Source organism: Mauremys reevesii, linkage group 3 (assembly GCF_016161935.1).
Source record: "Mauremys reevesii isolate NIE-2019 linkage group 3, ASM1616193v1, whole genome shotgun sequence".
NCBI lineage: Eukaryota > Metazoa > Chordata > Testudines > Geoemydidae > Mauremys > Mauremys reevesii.
This window is the reverse complement of record NC_052625.1, coordinates 52,717,417-52,738,267: the sequence shown is the minus strand read 5'-3', so window position 1 is coordinate 52,738,267 and position 20,851 is coordinate 52,717,417. Positions and strand designations below refer to the sequence as shown.

At 43.5% G+C, this 20,851-nt stretch overlaps 1 protein-coding gene across 11 annotated transcripts in view; it reads right to left on the bottom strand.

Annotated features, from left to right (window-relative positions):
• DISP1 (dispatched RND transporter family member 1) overlaps positions 1-20,114 on the bottom strand; it is a 169,390-nt gene extending 149,276 nt beyond the window's left edge. For 3 of the 11 annotated variants that reach the window (XM_039528989.1, XM_039528977.1, XM_039528978.1), the window contains exons 1-2: positions 20,011-20,114; positions 676-798 (exon numbers count right to left, since the gene is read on the bottom strand). Coding sequence is in view for 1 of the 11 variants with exons in the window: in XM_039528976.1 (XP_039384910.1) it covers positions 742-798; positions 18,203-18,264 (119 nt within the window). In the remaining 10 variants the exon portion in view is untranslated. Of the gene's footprint in view, positions 1-675; positions 799-18,202; positions 18,273-18,323; positions 18,479-18,811; positions 18,831-18,872; positions 19,056-20,010 lie in introns of those variants that run through there. The other 8 variants (XM_039528983.1, XM_039528980.1, XM_039528987.1 and 5 more) reach the window with 8 other exon arrangements.
• Between the last annotated feature and the right edge of the window lie 737 nt (positions 20,115-20,851).

Sequence of the window (20,851 nt, the reverse complement as noted above, 5' to 3'; positions counted from 1 at the left end):
GAAACCTTGAAATTTGACATATTGTACCCAACATAATTTGATAAGAGATGTGATTTTTCAGCTCTGGGGGTAAACTTGCTCTGGGGGGCTGCAGTGCAGCAGCAATGTGTACCTCACTGATTGACCCCAAGATCTCATTTGTTTGTATAAAGCAGCAGAGTAGCAACAGTTTCAGTAGAAGGTTCTTGTCCTGTCCTCCTAGCTGGAGGAAAGATGCAGTAGTTGTCTTTGAGAAGGAGGGAGTAGGAATACCAGATATATAATAAAGATGTGACACTTACTCAGATACCCAAGGCCCAACATCATCACAAGAGAAGAAAATGCATGATGAAGACCTGAAATTAACAACCACCATTGTATCCTTTTTATTTATATTTGTTGCAATGAGCCGTATTCTGATTCTATGTACAGTGAAATAGAAGAAAAGGCCTTGCACTCAAAGAGTGCATCATAATGTGCCCACTGAAATTCAGATATAGTGAACCTTGATTTAGAAAGAAGTTGGCTGGGGAAAAAAGAAAAGTGATGTCAAGACAAGAGTCACTGAAACTTAAGATGTCTATTAAATACCTGTTTTATTGCATAATGAATTCCAGTATACAATATTTAAACCAGACCAAGTTTGAACCTTGAATTTTCTGAAGAATGGAACTTTCAGAATTCTGCGTGACCTACCTTTAGATCAATGTCACAGCTCCGATCTCAGCTGAAATTGCTATTTCCCAATGTCGTAAAACTCACCCTCTAAGACAGTTAAGAGTATAAAGCCAAGATCCTGTGCCAATTGCTTTTAGATACCTAAAAGGGAAAACAATATACATTTAGTCATACAATTGTACACAAGAAGCCCTTGATTGTTATTACTTATAGTACTAAAAAATTATATCTGAAGTTTTTTTTTCACTCCAAAGTATTCACAAAACCAGTCAGAATCTACAGATATACAGTGACTCAAGTTGTGTGGGAAATGATTTTGCCATCCTGGGAAATTTTTTAATATTGCAAGAAGTTTTCCCTTTCCAAATTGGGACAAGTTCAAAATCTTGAAAAATTTCAAACTGAAACTAAAAAAAACAAAAACAAAAAAAACAAAAAAAAAACCAGTTTGTTCAAACATTATTTCATTTAAATACTTTTGAAATGTTTTGTTTGACTTTTATTATTTAAATTTCACTATAAATTAAATTTCAAAACAAAGGTATTTCAAACCAAAAGATGGAACTTCTGCTTTGAAAGTGCCAATACAGAACATAACACCAAAAATTAAAAAACTTTTGACATGGAAATGTTTAGTTGAAGAATTCCCAGCCAGCTCTACTTATGACAACGGTTGATCTGGTCATCTGAATCGTAGTAAACTAAGTGCTCAACAGCATGCAGTCTTCATATGCGACCAGTCAGTCTACTTTGGTACAAGGAACTTGTTAAATAAAGCTGCTAAAAATATTTGGCCTTGCCTGAATACTGTAATAGTACATTTCTGTTCTACAAACTCATACTAACTAAAGGACTGAGTTTAGGTTACGTCACTAAACTGAACAGCATTGGTGTCAGTTTCTAAATAAGTACCAGCATCCTGGGCAGGAGGAAGCATGTGCAGTCAGACTATAATATGGAAACATTATTATTATTAATTAATTAATAATAATAGCTAAAATTACTTGATTTAACTGACTGAAGATTTATGAATTAATAACCAATACAGATTCAAATACACAAAGAAGGGCGAGGGGATGAGAAGTGGAAGAGTGAAAACTACAAAAAGGGAAAAAATTGCCGCATAATTTTGCTATTGAGTGAAACAGTGCAAGCAATACTGATACGTTAGTCTTTTCCCATGTGTATTAATTAAACATGAAACCAAAGCTCTTTCTCCCACCCCCGAACTGGGACAATCTCAAATAAGGCAACTTCAAAGTAATTAGTGCCCAGTAAGAAACAGTTACCTTTAGTTTCACAACTGAGATCACATTGTAACACAACACAACACTGTTTTCTTTTGCATAATTTTATTATTGATACAACGCTCGTCATACGAGTCCACAATAATAAAAGAAAAAAATTTGTCACACAAGTATGAAATAAAGGAAGACCTACACACAGTCAGCCTTGGTATTAACTCTAGCTGGGGACCTTAACAAAGCCACATAACCTTCTTGGTGACATAGTTCAGCCTTAGAAGAACTAGTCAACGTTAGCACCATTATCAGTTAATATTGTGAACTACTGAGGCAGCTGTTCACATAACCCTGCTTACAAAAAAGAAAGAACACTGCAAGACAGAGTGGACAGGCAGGAACTTTGTTGGTCAAGCTTATATACTGTTAAACATCACTGGACTCCCAGAGCAGAGAGATGTCTTAGGTCTTTCAACACTTTAAATGCTACAGCAGCACAGCTGCACCACTACAGTTGCTATGCTTCAGTTGTAGACACCGCTTACACTGATAAGAGGGTTCTCCTGGTGGTGTAGGTAATCCATGTCCATGAGAGGCAGTAGCTAGGTCAACGGAAGAATTCTTCCATTTACTCAGCTCTATCTACATGGGGATTTAGGTCAGCTTAACAATGTCCCTGACCAACATAGTTAAACTGACCTAATTTTCTAGTGCAGACCAGGCTTTAGTCTTGTCATCCCATCATCATAGCTTTAGCCTGGGCTTCTTACAGCACAAGAAGTCAAAGTCACAATTGCACCAGGAAGCTCTAGACAAACAATATAGCCAGACCATCTCTCTTTAGGGCTAGTGGGGAAGAAGATCAAGATAATTCCAAAAAGAAACACTGAGATCACAAGCTCACAAATGCTATGTTACTTGTACATACTTGAATGATAGCCAAATACCAGACCCACTGTTGAATTTTTCTGAAACTCAACCTATTATCTTTGTTGGATGCACTGTTGTTAAGTGTGCTGATCGGAAGAGTCAATATAAAAAGCATTATGGACATTTCTGCATTTCTGGTTTTTAAAAGATAAAACGATACGGCTGAGAAAATACCAACAACTTTCTTTTCATTTTACTGACCACACACACGCCCCACTATAAGCAAAAGAACCCTTTAAAACAGCTGCTTAATTTCCTGGTCAAGATATTTGGTTTGTAGAACTCGAAGGTATTCAAGGCAAAGATAAAACACAGTCACATCATCCCCTTATGGAAAGGCCATGGAAAAGTCTATGTTCGGATGTATGTTAGCTGGACAAATGAACATACTTAATCGTTATTCACCACCACCACTCACAAAGCAAGTACCGGTAATTGTTTCCTCAAATTGTTTCCACAGTCTCTATCGCTTTTAACAGAAAACAAAATTACCAAGGTACCAAATTTAACCTTAAACTGGCAATGTCCACTACTAACACTAAATTAATGCAAAAAGCTGTGTTAATGCAACAGTTAAGTATCTACATCAGAAAATGTCTAGCTAAAGTTGTATGTTCAGCCTTAATACAACTTCCTTGTGCACATGTATGATGATAACCTAATTACATGATATTGTACTTGAGAAATAGTATGTTATGTATTATTTTCTAGACTCTTAGATACAATCGTAGCATCTTGTAATTTTTTCTTCATTCTTGAATGCTTACATTACTTTTTTTTGTCATAATTGACCATTATCTCTTTGTTGACTTAGGCCTACATGGAGCTCCTTGTAGGATCAGGGTCTCGGTCTTCTTATATGATCAGGAACATCTCTAAACTAGGTATTTTAATAACTTTATCAGACTACCACAGAAACACAATGAGCTGTACTAAAAATGTTAGTAACTAAAAATAAAATAAAACTAAACTAAAATTTATTATTTTTGTTTTATCATGTTACTTGTGTAAAATGGTCATGATGTATACATCATGTACCCTAGTTTCAAAGAGGCTTAATAAAATTAAAATATTGCATTCTCCTAGTGTTTGATCCATTGACTTTATTGCTGCTAGTTTCTATAATAAGTGAGAATGAGTGTATAGGGTTAGAATGAAATCTGTTCTGAATGGCAGAAATTCTCCTGGTACTTTTTCACAATGGTTTAGCATACTGTGCATAAGAGAGATAGTTATTTTAGTTTACATGCAAAGTTATCTGTAATTTTCCAAGTAAATCATAACAGTAGCAGCCTTAATTGAATTGTCTTACTTCTATTGGTCTCAAAACCTATACCAAAAAAAAAAAAATTGGTCCCTGAGTGCTCCTATTATAAGCACCTACATGCTAAGTAGGTCCAGTGGTTAGGGTTCTAACCTAGGACTTTGGGAAACCTGGGTTCAAGTCCCTGCTCTGCACAGATTTCCTGTGGGAGTTTAACTAAGGGCTAGCCTACACTAGAAGCGCTGTAGCGTATCTCATGAAGACGTTCTATGCCGACGGCATAATAAATCCATCTGCGTGAGAGGTGGTAGCAGCTCGCCCACAGACATAGCACTGTCCATACCAGTGCTTAGGTCGGTGTAATTTATGTTGCTCGGAAGGGTGGCTTATTCACACCCCTGAGCAACACAAGTTATACCAAAATTAAATGGTAGCGTAGACCTAGCCTTAGTCTCTATGCCATGGTTTCCCATCTGTAAAACAGGGATGATACTTCTGTACCTCACAGGTGTCTTTTAAAGATAAATACACTGAAGATTGTGAGGTGCTCAAATATTATCATAATGAAAGCCATATAAGTATCTTAGATTTAAAAAATCTGTATTAGATACATTTTTAAATTTGAGACATAAAATCTATCCAAAAGTTTATTTCAAGTCTAGAAACTTCTTCACTCCCTGAAACCCGAGGTGTCAGAGAACCCACCATACCTATTACAGTTGACAGTAATTTATGGCTGTGAAAGTAATAAAAGACTTGAATGGGGATTTTTAAAATCACATCTTCAATTTCAGCCCTGCCCTTCAGCACAGTTGTAATTTGAGATATACTATACCCCTCACATTCCAGGTGAATTGAAGTTTTATGTGAACAGTTCCCATACTTAATCTGCTTTGTCTAGTCTCACTGTTGATATTCCATCCCCTAACTAGAAATTTAATCAGGTACAAACATTTAACTATCAAATGATTTAAAGATACAGACAAATGTGGACTTTCTACATTTTCCAGTCCAGAAAAAATATTTTATGGCAAAAATAAATTAAAGTTTTTGATACAGTAAAGAAATGCAAAGTTAAAATGTAACATTACCATGGAAGCCCTAGAGAAGTTTTTAAGGGTGAAAAGGATCTTTTAATTATGTCGGTGTCATGAGATTCTATGTACCTTGGATTTATAGCTTGAGAACACACAATTCTAAATGCAAAGAGGTTCAAATAGCTACATGTCCCTCTTTCTGAAAGTACTGTTTTTTAAAATCCACTTATTGTTGGGACAAGTATGAGTAATAGGAAGATGATGGTACTGCGGGTACAATTAGATGCCCTTGATCTTAGACAAGACACTTACCAATATTCTAGTCAAACTCATCTGAGTGGAGAGCTTCCTACTTTGGGAATAGGGAGTGACAAGCATAGCACTAGCTGTGGCACCCGGTACTTTAGAAATATGCCCCATACTACAGCCAATAAGAGTGCATCCATCTAATCTCAAGGTGCCAATGGCATAGAGGACTATTATGAAGTCCACATTAGAAGTGTGTTTGCAACCCCCTTGCCAATCTTAGATCAAGAATAAAAGCACTGGAGATCTATATTGATTCTTGACAATCCAGGAGCAGCAATGACCTTGATTTCATAAATGTTATTTATGGCTAAAGATAAGAAAGCTCCCTTTGCCTTGAATGCATGCTTAGCTAGGAATATAAATATTTTCTGATGCAAGCGAGTAGAACTCGAGTCTCATTCCATTGGGGCCAAAACTTCCTTCCCTACCATTTCACCTGCACATAGTGACCACTGACAAAAGTTATGAGAATAGAGGCAAGATGCATCCAGGTACTAACAATTACAGCAAAAATTAGCAAGTGTTCTGATTAATTGGTGCTCTACAATATTCAAGTCATACTTGCATATTGTATATGCTGATTCTGTGTAAGACAATTATGATCAAACCTGTTTTCACTATTGTGTTGAGTTAGTCTGTTTTTATGGAAAACAATTTCCATCAATATTCTTTAGAGCAGCAGACCATGAGTAAACAGCTCTTATTTGGGCATGAAAGACAGAGAAAGACACACAGCTATACCTGGGTATCTTTGTGTGTATTAGAAACATTTCACTTTTTATATGTGCCTATGTTTTCTAACCACACAAGATTATAGGATATCTGATGTGCGGCAAGACTTGTGTCCAGCTTGTAAACTTAGTAGAGCGGAGGGCTAATTTAATTCCATTTTCAGCCTCAGGATGAACATGCCAGTCTACCATTGCATTCAGCATTTTTAAATTTAGATTAGTCACTTTTCCAGCAGACAGTAACCTAGTGGATCAATATTTCTGCTAACTTGGGCACATTGTGCCCATGATGGGCTCCTTCCATCCCTCCATTCCCCTCTTGGGCACAGTGTGCTCAGGCTACCACTGCTCTCCATTCTGCCCCCCCCCGCCCCAGAGGACAATCTGTGTGGCTCCTCCATTTCCCCCTTCCCATATCTCTTACCCCTCCTCCCCCGGCCGCATATCACGGTCACTGTGTACCACCCATTTTCACCTCATTTCACCCACCTCTGGTTCCATGCCATTCCTGGGACCCTGCTTTTCTCTATCCATCTCCACTTCCCACCCCCTTCATCTGCACCTCCCCCAACTCCAGCTCTCCACTACCATGTCTGCCTACCCATCCACCCCTGAGGTGCCCGCTTTCTTCATCATCACTATTCCCCATGCTCTCACTCTTTTGCAGGTTCCAGCTCTGCCCTCTTTGGGATCCTGCTTCCACTGACAACACTTGCCTCCTCCGGATCCCTGCTCATGTTACTCTCCCCCCCGCCCCTCCCCCCCAGTAAGGCTCTCCTATTTCTGTTAAGAGTCTAGGCTACGGACAATATCTCCACACAGGAAGTTAAGCTGCTGCCTCTGGTATGTGTAGGCAGCAGCAGGAGGCAGCAGAAAGATTCCTCTGCTTGCAGCACAAGGCAGCCTGTCAATCAGGCTTTTCTGTGTTCAGATTTGCACGAAAAATCAATAAGGTTATGCCCATTGATGCCTAGAAATTTCCCTGACATTTCTGAATTGGTCGGACGCAGCATGACAGGCAAACAGGAGTCAGTGAGTTGAGTGTTAGACCACGCTTCACCTGGCCAGTAATTAAATTTCACTTGCCCAGGTCAGATTTCTGTAGCCTAGGGCTGCATGGAAAAATTGTTTTTCCCTAACTTGACCCTATCTTGTGGCTAATAGAAACTTACTCTTCTCACATGGAATGTTTATCATTACCACCTACATTTCTGATGACAATCACCATAGTTTCGGCTACTTAGTCATTCATTTTACCTACACATAAGATCAAAACAGACATCTCACGGGCCAAGCTTGCAAAAGCCTAATATTCAATTCAATGGCATTTCAGTGTTTGTCTGCCTGTAATGCCACATCTTTTGAACACCGCAGCCAATCAGTTCCCAAATTTCAGGCAATGTTACAGGCATCGATGAGCAGAACCCTATTGATTTGGGGGAAAATGGGAGACACATTGGAGTCCTTGACATTGGATTAGTACAGGCAAGGCCTCAAGCACCTCTGCAGTTGTCTACAGAATAAACAACTGGTTGATGACCCCCATGACTTCCCGCATAACAATATTCCTATATCATCTCGCTCTGCCTAGTCTCCCAAAGTGGACACCCTGAATTATTTCTTCCCTGGACAGAAAATATAATAATGGAGTGGAGGAATGCACACAGCCTCTGGTATGGTGGAGAATAGGGGACCCTGCTATAGTGCGGGGGGAGAGGATAATGGGGAGCACACAAACCATGGGAGGAGGAAAGCATGAAGGGGAAAGGGGAGAATATGGGCGCACAAAGACCCCCTGCCATGTAGGGGGAGAATGGGGAATCCTGGAATGGATGTGGGGGGAATGGAGGACACTCAGAACCCTGATGGAGGGGAGACTGGGGGAACCTGGTAGAGGGGATACGGGACACATCACCTGCCCTGGGAAGAAGGTGGTGACATAGGGGTGCTCGTATGGGGGAGAGTTGTGGACCTCTGTACGGGAGGAAAGGGTAATGAGGGGGACACACAGAGCCACAGACAGAGGTGAGATTGAGGGTAGTTGCAGGGAGTCCCTAGAAAAAGGGCAGAGGGGGAATGAGAAATTGGCTGACGTTGTGGGGTAGAACGGAAGAATACAAAGAGCCCATCCTATGTGTAATAAGATCAGTCTACCCAACTCATGAAGCACTCAAACCTGTGACCCTAACAGCACCCATGAAGCATGCAAACCTGTGACCCTAAGAGCACCCCAGTGCCAACTAGTACATTGTTGTCATGATATATACCCAAAAGGTCACATGTAATAAATCACTGCTGGAAAACTAATAATTCACTGATCATTAATATTCTTGCATGATGTATGAACAGGAAACTCACAAAGGGTGTTATAGAGATGTGCTGCAAATAGGTTATTAAAACGTATTTACCAAGCTGTGCCTACCCCTGTTCCAAACAAAAGAATGTGGTTCTGCCTGCTTGAATGCATCTCGGATGTAAATTAAGCAAGATGTGACCAAAGAGAAAGAAAAGCGTATTTACATGCAAACTCAATAAAGTCATCAAGAAAGCAAGTGGGAAAAAATGATTAACTATCTTGACGGGGGAGGGAGACTGCATCTTCCAGAAGCCTTCCTGCCTCTTGAAGTAGGGCCATTGAACTTTGGGAAGATATAAGGAGAGAGAAAAAGCCATTTTGGCATCCATTGCTTGAGGGACTAAAGGGGCCAGAGCTCTTCAAGTCACAGAACGACTGATCCTTCAACTAAGGGGACTGAATATAGGTGAGAAACCTGTTTAGGCAAGGATTGTAACTTGCTGAAATTCAGTTTTAGTGTTAAATGCATATTTTTGCTTTTGTTTGTAATCTTTTCTATCCTTATTCCTGGTGTCACTTAAACCTACAACATTTTGTTTAATAAACTTGTTTTATTGTCAGACAGTTCAGTACTTTGATCGAAATAAGAGCACTTGACAAACCCCAGCTAAATTAATGAGTTGCTGTTTACTGTCTCTTTAAAGGAGCAGCGAATTTAACTTCTAGGAGTGTTCCAGGAGAGGGCTGGACACAACAGGGCAGATGGTTTTGGGGAAACTCCGGACTGGGGGATGGGGTCATGCTGCAAAAAGTAACTGGATGGTGGACGCCAGGATGTGACCTACATGCTTGTAAGGCTGACGGTTGGTGTCCAGGCTGTGAGCCACAGCAGCATAGCATTTAAGGTATCCAGAATTGCAGGGCAGGTGGTGAAAACCCCTTAATGGTCTGGGTTGAACCCCAAAGCATCACAGACCCTCTCTCTAAATCTGAATAGAGGATGTTAATCTTGGGGTTTTTAGCATATCGTTATGAAATTAATACTTTCTCTAGTCTTAAGAAAGATTGAGGGCCTTCCCTGTTGCCCTTCTATAGGACAGATGGGAAGGGTTAAACAGTAAGGTGTGAAGTAGCACTTAATATATTACAAGCTGTTCAGGATTTTATCCCATGTACATCTTATCTAAGTAGCCTCTTTCCCTAAGAGTGAAATTTACTATATGTCATCAATGACTAAAGTGTAACTCAGATATTTTTCAGATCTTCATTATTATAAAAGCTATTTCACTTTAATCAGTTTGACTACAATCTATGAGATATTTTGTAGAAATAATAAAGTTAACTCACTCCTCAGATATTTAACCGTTCATTTTGCATAATTCCATGTCATTTCTAAGCTGTGTCAAGAGATAATACTATTTTTATTTTAGTATGCTAACTGTCTTCCCAACTAGCATCTACAGTCACATCCTTTTCAGGTTACTATAACCACAAAATTCAGAATGTGCATCCATAAAATTCGGTTCCAATTCTAGCCAAGAGACAATGTTGAAATGTAAGCAACAAAGGAATTATTAATTTACAGACTTCACAAGAAAGATCATTTAAGAGGGCAAACTGTTAGACTCGAGAAGCCTCCAAAGCTTAAAAATAAGTTATAAAATATTTTACTTACTGCTGAAGAGGGATTCTGTCACACAACTTTTTGATAATAAGCACTTGACATCTTCAAAGTGTTACATATGCAGTAATATGCTTAGTTCTGAAATGCCTACAAAATTATCATCATCTTGTTGGAAATAGCCTTCTTAATCTACTCTTATGGTGCAAACTGAAAATTATCTGTTTATATAGTACTTAGCGGAAAAAAAGTGCTTTTACTCCCGCTTATAGGTGCAGCAAAAGTTAAATACTATTACCAAAGAACAGTTGACATTATAAAAACTGGTCACAGGCAAGCAAGTCACGCTAAATGTTAGAAATCCCATATGGTCACTGAACTTAAAGAATAATAGCAGTTGCTAAGCCAAATGAATGCTATTGATCAATTTGAAGAGAGATCTCTGTACTTCGTTATTTTTGCATTTTATTGAAATGACTACTACATTTAATGTTCAACAATATTAACAACTCAGATGTCTGATTAACTCTACAACCTTATCACAGTTTTAAGGGTTTGGCGGAAAAGGAATGCATACTACTAAGACCTACAGTTAACATATGAGAAACATTACTGAGAGTCATTCAGCCGCCTCCTCATGGGAAAGGGTAACATTATGAGAACTGTAAGTGTTTGCATATGTTGTTTTACCTTTGTTCTTTTATTGTCTTATTTCTCACCTCTTACATGTTAAGACTTTTGGGAGTTACTAATTTGACTGCCTTCTATTTCTTCCTGGGGCCCTCTGGGATCACCTCCTTCATTTCACTCTCTTTTGTTCCTGCTACAGTGACCCTCCCATCAGCCAAGGAGAGTTAGACATGCCATTTTCTGGGGACATTGGTGGCTACCAAAGAGCTGGTCATGGCAGGGGTGTGGAAAGGACAAGGTGAAAGAAGAGAAAGAGAGGGCAACGAAAACAGATACATAGTTCAATTTCTCTCCATTTCCCTCCCCACACCAACAGGCTCCCAACTCATACTCAATCATCCAGGGAGCAGAAGCATAACCTTGATATTGAACTCGCATTTTTTTGTATTACGTAGAGCTGGCCACAATTTAGGGGTTTTTATTCGCAGTAGATTTTGCTACTTACAAATTTGCTTTCCTTCTGATTTAGAAGGAAAGCAAATTTACCAAAATTTCCCATCAAAACCAAAGAGTCCCAAAAATTTTATTTTAGAAACACTGAAATATGGTGTTCTTGAAACAAAACATGAAATTCATTTCTTGACATTTTCACAGCTGCTTTTCAGGCTCCCAGGGCTGCTTGCTGGAGTGAGGGGAGTCTGCCAGCACCCAGAGTCCCAGCTCTAGACAGGGCTCCAGGAGTTGGCAGGTTTTCTGCCATAGCTGCAGACCCTGAAACCTGCCTTTGTTTCAGCAAAAGTTTAGTCGAATCTGTAATAGATTCATCAAAACATTTCTCTAGAATTGGCATTTTCTGAATAAATGTTTTGCTGGAAAATTTCTGATCAGCTCTAGTATTAAGAGAGCTGAAAAAAGAGACACACTCACACCTTTTACATAAGTAATAGCTGCTGCTATGCTAGAACAAAAAACTTCAGCGTTTAAGGTAGAAATTAACAGCTAGGGGAGGAGAGGCATACATTCAAATACAATCACAGTTCATACAGTCTTTTAATTATCACATTGCAAAATGCAAAACCAAACTTAACTCTGCTCCCATAGCCACACCCAGTCTCAAATCTACAGATAAGAAACCCTGGCATCTTACTCTCCATATAGAAATAATATTTTCATCCCATCTATCAGAAAGTAGAAAAATTTCATAGCATTCTCTTCATATACTCTCAAAGTCTCATTATATGATCCATATTTCACACCCTTATTGTAGCTCAGTGGTTTGAGCATTAGCCTGCTAAACCCAGGGTTGCGAGTTTAATCCTTGAGGGGGCCATTTAGGGAACTGGGGATTTTTATAGGATCTCACTTTCCACCTGTCCACCCAGCTCCTAGTCACCTGTCCCAGTATATCATCATCCAGAGTCAGGACAACCTAAAGGGGACGTAGAGGTGATTATTATCCATTTCATCCTCCATAAGCAAAGCCAGACCAGGAACATAATTTCCAACTCCATCCCTGCCCCAGCCACACAGCATATGAAGCACAGACAACAAACCCACAGCACACACCATTTACCCAGTCTCGGGGAATCCTCGGGATGGAAGAATCTCAAGGAGGTAAAGGCAGAAATGCATCTAAAAAAAAGTTATCAGAGCCCTCCTAGACTAGGAACAATAACTGCTTTTTTTTTTTAAATACCCGCACATCAATGACACCTGCATGGGACAGACTCAAGGACAGGGCCCTTATCAACAGCAGAATGGCTGGCAAACCTGAGGGGGAGAAAGCTTATGATAAAATGTTTGTGGCATCAATACAGAGGCCCCTCCAAAAAAGCCCAAAATGCAGAGAGTTGGAAGCAGTATCTGAGCACTGAGAGATTGATGCAGTGGCAAAGGACAGTATGGCCATTGCCAGGGAAAGCACTGCCATGTCCAAAAACAGCATACAAAGAGGTTTCAGAGTAGCAAGAAGGAGATGCAGAGGCAACTCCTGGATGCAATACAAAGCCAAAATGCCCTACTGCAGTGCTTCCAGCCATTCCCCTCTCAGACCTAAGCTGAGGGCACTGAAAACAATGGCAATTGGGATCCCAGCTCATTTGAGCCCTCTATTGCCCATTGTAACTTCAAACCTCAGCATGCCACACCAGAAGGCCCACAAACCAGAAGAGGTTGAGCAAAGACATATACTCGCCTGTAAATTTAAACTTGCCCCTTTGTGTTGTGCCGGCATTGCACTGTTGCACTTGACTGTTTTGTTTCACTGGTAATATAATGAAAGGGTTCTTTGTAGTGAGATAATAGATTGCTGTTTATAGTGTGTCATAATTTAAAGCTGTTTTTCAGCTTTGTTTCAGTTGAATGTTCACTTCTGCTTGTTACCTTCATATGGAGTTGGCGACAGTTCATTTTAAACAGAAAATTATGTTGGCATTAATTGATAGGGCTTTATAAACAAATGTAGGCAAAGACAGTAGGTGCAATAGGGGCTGCTGGCTCTGTTACACTTCCACCACCCATAAACTACACTGAACTGAACAAAAGACTTCAAACCCGCCTCCTCTCCAGGAATTAGTAGCTGGATGTACCGCTGCACAATCCAGGCCCGAGCCTCCAAATAAGAGCAACAGGCATCCCTGATAATACTGTCCCGGCTGTTTGCATTTTGTATTGGATGCTTTGCTGGTTGCTCAAATCATAGAGCAAGTCTCTGCACCTCAGCCTCCCACTCATCACTAAGGCTCTCTCCTTTACTCTCACAAATATTGTACAAAATACAACATGATGCTATAATCACTGATGTGTTTTTCTGTGGCTTCCAACCTATTCAACAAATAGCACCAACTCCCTTTCAAACAATTAGAGCCTACAAGTCCACTCAGTTCTACTTCTTGTTAAGCCACTGAGGCAAACACATTTGTTTACATTTCCAAAATATAGAACAGGGGTTGGCAACCTATGGCACGCGTGCCAAAGACGGCACGCGAGCCAATTTTTAATGGCACGCTGGAGCCTGCCGGGACTCCAGCATGCCATTAAAAATCCTGCTCAGCCCAACCCGCTCTCCTCTGCCCCCGCCGCAGGGGCAGGGAGCAAAAGCATAGCCGTGCACACGGGGTGGGCAAATGGCCCCACTCTCCCGGCACAGCAAGCCGCGGGGTCCGCGCTTCCGGGACGGAGCGCCAGGCCAAGCGCAGCAAACTGCTGGCCCCTCTCCCGCCTTCTCCCCTCCCCTGGAGCCCTGCTGCCATGCGCAGCACTCTGGGAGTTGGGGCTGCGCGCTCCCGCGGGGCAGCATTTGGCTCCACGGGGAGGCAGAGACACTCCCTGCTCAACTGGAGCTCTTCCGCCGCCATGCGCAGCGCTCTGAGGGCCAGGGCTGCGCGCTCCCGCGGGGCAGCGTGTCTGGCTCTGCATGGAGCCTCAAGGTAAAGGGCCCAGGGCTGGGGGGGTTGGATAAGGGGTGGGGGCAGTCAGGGGACAGGGAGCAGGGTGGGTTGGATGGGGGAGGTGGCTAGGTGCAGGGGTCTCTGGAGGAGGCAGTCAGGGAGCAGCGGGGGTTGGATGGGGCATGGGAGTCCTGGGGTTTGTGAGGGGTAGGGGTGGATAGGGGTCAGGGCGGTCAGGGGACCGGGAGCAAGAAGGGTCCTGGGGGGGGGCCAGTTAGGATGGGGGGGTCTCTGGAGGGGTTGGTCAGGGGACAAGGAGCTGGGGGGGTTGTATGTGTTGGGAGTTCTGGGGGTCCTGTGAGAAGGCAGGGGTGAGGGGGGTTGGATGGGTCGGGAGTTCTGGGGGTCCTGTCAGGGGGCGGGGAGAGGTTGGATGGGGCATGGGAGTCCTGGGGGTCTGTTTGGGGATGGGGGTGTGGATAAGGGTCGGGGTAGTCAGGGGACAGGTAGGGGTTAGGGTCCAGTCCAGGGACAAGGAACAGGGAGGTTTAGATAGGGCATGGGGTTCTGGGGGGCAGTTGGGGGCAGGGGTCCCAGGAGGGGGTAGTCAGGGGACAAGGAGCAGCGGTGTTGGGAGTTCTTAGGGGGGCAGTCACCGAGCCCTGACTCCACACACACACACACCACACCCTCTGCCCTGAGCCCCGCACACCCCCCAGGCCCCTGCCCTGAGCCCTGTACCTCCCTCATACACACCCAGCCCTCTGCTTGACTCCTTCATCCCCTCCCCCCCACAACCCTAGCCCTGACTCTGGCACCCTCACCCATACCTAGCCCCCCCTCTGCCCTGACTCCAGCCCGCCCCCAGCCCTCTGGGTCCTGTCTGCCAGCCCCGCACAGCCCGCTGCTGGTCTGGGGTTCTGGCTGACGGACCCTTGCCAGCCGGTGTCCCGGCCGCAGGCCTCGCTCAGCTCGCTGCCGGCCTAGGTGAACAGAACCCCAGACCAGCAGCAGGTTGAGCGGGCCGGCAGCATAAGATCAACATTTTAATTTCATTTTAAATGAAGCTTCTTAAACATTTTGAAAACCTTGTTTATCTTACAATACAACCTAATTTAGTTATATAATATATAGACTTATAGAGAGAGACCTTCTAAAAAACATTAAAATGTATTACCGGCACGCGAAACCTTAAATTAGAGTGAATAAATGGAGACTCGGCACACCGCTTCTGAAAGGTTGCCGACCCCTGATATAGAATCATAGAATATTAGGGTTGGAAGGGACCTCAGGAGGTCATCTAGTCCAACCCCCTGCTCAAAGCAGGATCAATCCCCAGACAGATTTTTACCCCAATTCCCTAAATAGCCCCCTCAAAGATTGAACTCACAACGCTGGGTTTAGCAGGCCAATGCTCAAACCACTGAGCTATACCTCCCAACATAATGCTGCCTGCTTCTTGTTTACAATGTCACCCGAACGTGAGAACAGGCATTCGTATGGCACTGTTGTAGCCGGCGTCACAAGATATTTACATGCCAGATATGCTACAGATTCATGTGTCCCTTGATGCTTCAACCACCATTCCAGAGGACATGTCCATGCTGATGACAGGTTCTGCTCAATAACAATCCAAAGCAGTGCGGACCAATGCATGTTCATTTTCATCATCAGAGTCAGATGCCACCAGCAGAAGGTTGATTTTCTTTTTTATTGGTGACTTGGGTTCTGTAGTTTCCACATCAGAGTTTTACTCTTTTAAGACTTCCGAAAGCATGTTCCACACCTCACCCCTCTCAGATTTTGGAAGGCACTTCAGATTCTTAAGTCTTGGGTCGAGTGCTGTAGCGTTCTTTAAAAATTTCACATTGGTATCTTCTTTGCATTTTGTCAAATTTGCAGTGAAAATGTTCTTAAAACGAACAACATGCTAGGTCATCACCCGAGACTGCTATATCATGAAATATATGGCAGAATGTGGGTAAAACAGAGCAGGAGACATACAATTCTCCCCCAAGGAGTTCAGTCACAAATTTAATTAACACATTTTTTAACGAGTGTCATCAGCATGGAAGCATGTTCTCTGGAATGATGGCCAAAGCATGAAGAGGTATCTGGCACGTAAATATCTTGCAACACCAGCTATAACAGTGCCATGTGAATGTCTGTTCTCACTTTCAGGTGCATTGTAATTAAGAAGTGGGCAGTATTATCTCCCATAAATATAAACAAGCTTGTTTCTCTTAGTGATTGGCTGAACAAGAAGTAGGACTGAGTGGACTTGTAGACTAAAGTTTTACACTGTTTTGTTTTTGAGTGGAGTTACATAATAAAAAAAAACCCTACATTTGTAAGTTGCGCTTTCATGATAAAGAGATTGCACTACAGTACTTGTATGAGGTGAATTGAAAAATACTATTTCTTTTGTTTACAAATATTTGCACTGTAAAAACGATAAAAAACAACACAAGTGAGCCCTGTACACTTTGTATTCTGTGTTGTAATTGAAATCGATTATATTTGAAAATGTAGAAAAACATCCCAAAATATTTAATAAATTTCAATTGGTATTCTATTGTTTAACAGTGTGATCAATCACAATTATTTTTTTTAATTGTGATTGTTTTGAGTTAATCAAGTGAGTTAACTGTGATTAATTGACAGCCCTAATTTAAAGTGAAGCATGTGTGAGAGTACTGTAGTCCCATTGACAGCCCAGGTGCTTAGCATGTTGGCATTTGCTGGTCTAGTGCTTGTAGCAGTATTTTTGCCATAACTAAAGATGTTAGCCTGCTTTACAACTTGTATCTAGAACAGCAGTGCAGTGTTTCAGAGAAAAATTACTTATATACCTAACGGCTAATATAAGATTCCCCTCCATCCCCGCCAAGAGTCCAGGAACAATAGGAATCCCAGCACCCTTTCCCTTCCTCTTTTCAGCAGAGGAAGGGCAGGAGAACAGGTTGTTATTTTCATCAGGACATCATCCTTTAACAGTTCCCCTACTCCATCTTTCATGTTTGCTCCTGACTAGCAGGTGCCTGAAGTTTTTAAGCCCTGCTTTTACACATGAGAAGGATATCATGAGAAACTATTACACAAGAGAAGAGATATGATGTGTCTCTAAATGAAGCAGCCTGCCAAATTATACACAGTTTCTAATTCCTTCATGCAGCCTCAGAACCACATCATGTCCTAGAATATAAACTGGGGAAAAGGATCAGGAGGTAGCCATGTTAGTCTATATCCACAACTTGTTTTGGGGGGAAAGGAGAATAACTTTTCAAAATATAACCAGCATCCATAGCATGTTCAAGTCTCATCAGATTTCAGTACTATCCATGTTGATATGAATGCTAAAGACTAAATTCTTAATGTACACACATATTTAGGAATGAATGCAAAGATCAAGTCACTTCTTATGCATGGCTTTTTAGATAAGAGACAGAAGAACGAACCAAGGCTATTCATTTAGCACTGCTGTCCTATCTCAGGCCCAGGTGGTTGTCAGGTAAGTCATCCCCCTCATCGCCTGACAAGCACTAAGTATTCAGTACTTTGCAAATACACTAGAGGTCTCCATCGCTCCCATCAGTGACTAACTTCATACTAGAATCACTGCAAAGATAGAAATACTACTTTTCCTACAATGAGTTTTCCTACAGCAGTAACAGTCCCAGTTAAAGTATCAGTAGGGTGACCAGACAGCAAATGTGAAAAATCGGGAGAGGGGTTAGGGGGGTAATAGCAGCCTATATAAGAAAAAGACCGAAAAAATCAGGACTGTTCCTATAGAATCGGGACATCTGGTCACCCTAAGTATCAGAGGCATTGCTAATCTCTTCCCAAGCTAGAATTTCAACCTATTTGGGAAGAAGGTTACAAAAGGACGAGGAGACTAGACAAATGATTGGAAAATCTTATCAATGGGATACTATCCATGGAAAATCTCTCTCACAAGTACTTCTAAATCCATGACAAACCCAAGTACCCTAGTATTATTACCGGTACTGAGATGGGGGAGAAAGGGAGAAGAGATCTGATAAGCCCAAGGCCACCCCTATTGCTACCCCAACTCTGGAGGCACTTGCACCTACACATGAAACAGATGCTCCAGCACACACAGTGAAGGAGCCATGAAGCCAACAAGCCACCACATATGCCGGTTTCAAGACACATCCCCACACGTTGCTTACACGCCGTTGCTACAAGAAACACCTGGGGTTGTGTCCGGGTTCCTGGCCCGGGAACAGCGCGGGGGGCCGCTCTCAAGCCCAGCTCGGAGCCGAACTCGCTGTCACGGGGCGGGGTGACCGGTTACGGCACAGCCACCTCCCTCCCCTCGGCCCGGCTGCCCCCACGCAGGGACCGGAGCAGGCACATCCCACACCGGGCAGCGAGTCACGCGCGGCGGAATAACCCCACCCACCCCCGTGCCCACGAAACAAGAGCCGGCGGAACCGGGCGGCTCGGCCAGGCCTACGCCGGGCAGGGCTCAGGGCCAGTCCGCCCCCGACCCGCCGCAGCGGGGCAGCCGGCTCGGGCAGCCCTGGCCCCATCACACCGAGGCGGCTCGGGCAGCCCGGCGAGACCCCCCCATCCCTCCCGAGAGGAGCCCCCGGGGTGCGAGTGGTGAATCCCTCCCCGCGGGCAATGCAGCCGGGGGGCGTCTCACTCTCAGCCCCCCGGGCGGGGGCGGGGTGCACCTGGCTTCTGCCCGGCGCGGGGCCCTCCGGGGGGGGCGGGGCCCGCCCTTCTCTCTCTTACCCCCGCCCCACGCCGCGGTTGTCTCTGTGCGGCAGGAAGCGGGTGAGCGGCCCCGGTAGCGTCCCCAGCGCGGCGCAGTTACCATGGGACGGGCGCCCTCTCTCTCTCCGGAAGTCACTGCCGGGAACGGGGAGGGAGAGATGCGCGGCGAGCCGCCATCTTGAGTGTGGCGCGGCGGGGCCTCTTGCCCCTGGGCTCCGGCCCGGCCCGCCTCGCCGGGGGCGTGAAGGGATTTGATGTCGCAGCCCGCCCCCCGCTCCTGCCCTGTGCTCGGGAAGGGGCCGTGAAGCAGCCCCGAGGGCCCAGCAGACTAGCGGTGTTCGGGCTGTGAGCTACAGCAGCAGCGCGTTCATGGCACCCAGGGATCCAGGCAGTAACACAACCCCTCACTGGGGTGGCTTGCACCCCACAGCGTGACTGTACATAGCCCTGCACCAGAGTCCCCGGCAACAAGAGCGTTTTGTCAGAGTATTTTAATTGTTAGTTTCCCCCTGGGCGCTTCCTTGTTTGCTTTTCCAGTTTGGGCGCTAGCAGAGAAGGGGATTAGGGTTATCTGAAGGACAGCAGGGTAGTCCACTGGTTAGAAAAAATAAGGAATCAGGACTCTTGCGTTCATTTACTGTGCTCATAGGGAAGTCAAATAAACTCTTTATGCTTCTGTTTCACAAACAGTCACGTAAGGCCTCAAAGAAATCCTGTGAGAATTAATACATTCAACAAGCAGGTTTGCAAGGCTCTTTGAGAGCCTTCAACGAAGGGTGCTACATAGAGTATTGGTGATCAGGCCCACTGCCTCCCAACCCTCCCCTGGCCTGGGGTCACCCTACAGCCAGCCTGCCTCCTTTCCTTCACCTTCCCCCAAAGGACTTCTTAACAATTTCCACACCCTTTTGTCCACTCACAACATCCCTTCTGGAGGTCTGGGTTTATTCAGATAAAATATACTCAAAATTCAAAACTACTGAAACACAATCCATTCATTTTAGCTTTTTATCAGATCACTCCCCAGCCTTTCCCCCCTGTAGCCTCAACCCCCTACACCCCAGGACTCTATGCTGGAGACTGATCATTCCTAGCAGTCTCTGATCATTGTGCTCCCAGGCCTTCCCTGCTTTAGTAGGCTACTCCCAGACCCTACCTGGCTGAGTTCAGCTTCCTGGCCCAAACGTAGTCAGGGTTTCCTACTCGAGCCTCATACTCACTAGGTTCTAGCCTCAAAACTCCACTGACATCAGTATCTTTGCTACAGTAGCCTTTCTCTTTCTTTGTAATTTTCTGCTGATTGAAAAAGGAAACCACCTGATCCAACCCAGGTGTGCCTTTTGACTGAGTAATCAGTACCTCCAGCCTTTAAGAGTCAAGCTACCCTGTTGTTCAATGGTATTGTTGGCTTTGCTAATGGTGTTTCTTATTTTTGCTTACTGACATACTACTGGTCAGTTATTTCAAGACTGCATGTGCCTGAGATATTTCAGTCTGGGTAACAAGTTTTTCATAGTACTCACACTTACTGTAAAGATAGCAAATAGCACTGGATGTATGTTGCCATGTCAGATTACAAACAGCAGTTGACTTTGAGGGGTTTTAGACATTTCAAGTGCAAACAGTGAAATGGGAAGAGGAGTGTGGGGCTCTGTTCTTTAATGGCTTTTGGAGTCTGTTAATTGAGTTGCTCTTCAAGACAGTCTCTTTAGTTAAACAGCATCCCAGCAACATTTACAGAAGTAATAATACTAGTTTCTAAACCAAGATTGGGCCTTAACCTACAGAAAGTGTAAGTAGGATACCTAGGAATACACTTTTTTAGACTCGTTTCATTGATCTAAACTGATGATTTATGGGCTTAAATGGGTGAATAAACCAGAAGAAACCATCTCTATAATTTTCTGCAATAGACACTCAAGTGCAGTGCAGTCCAAACTACATCTTTCAAAAAGTAAGGCATGCAGGACATGATTTGTATGTTGACAATGTAATTG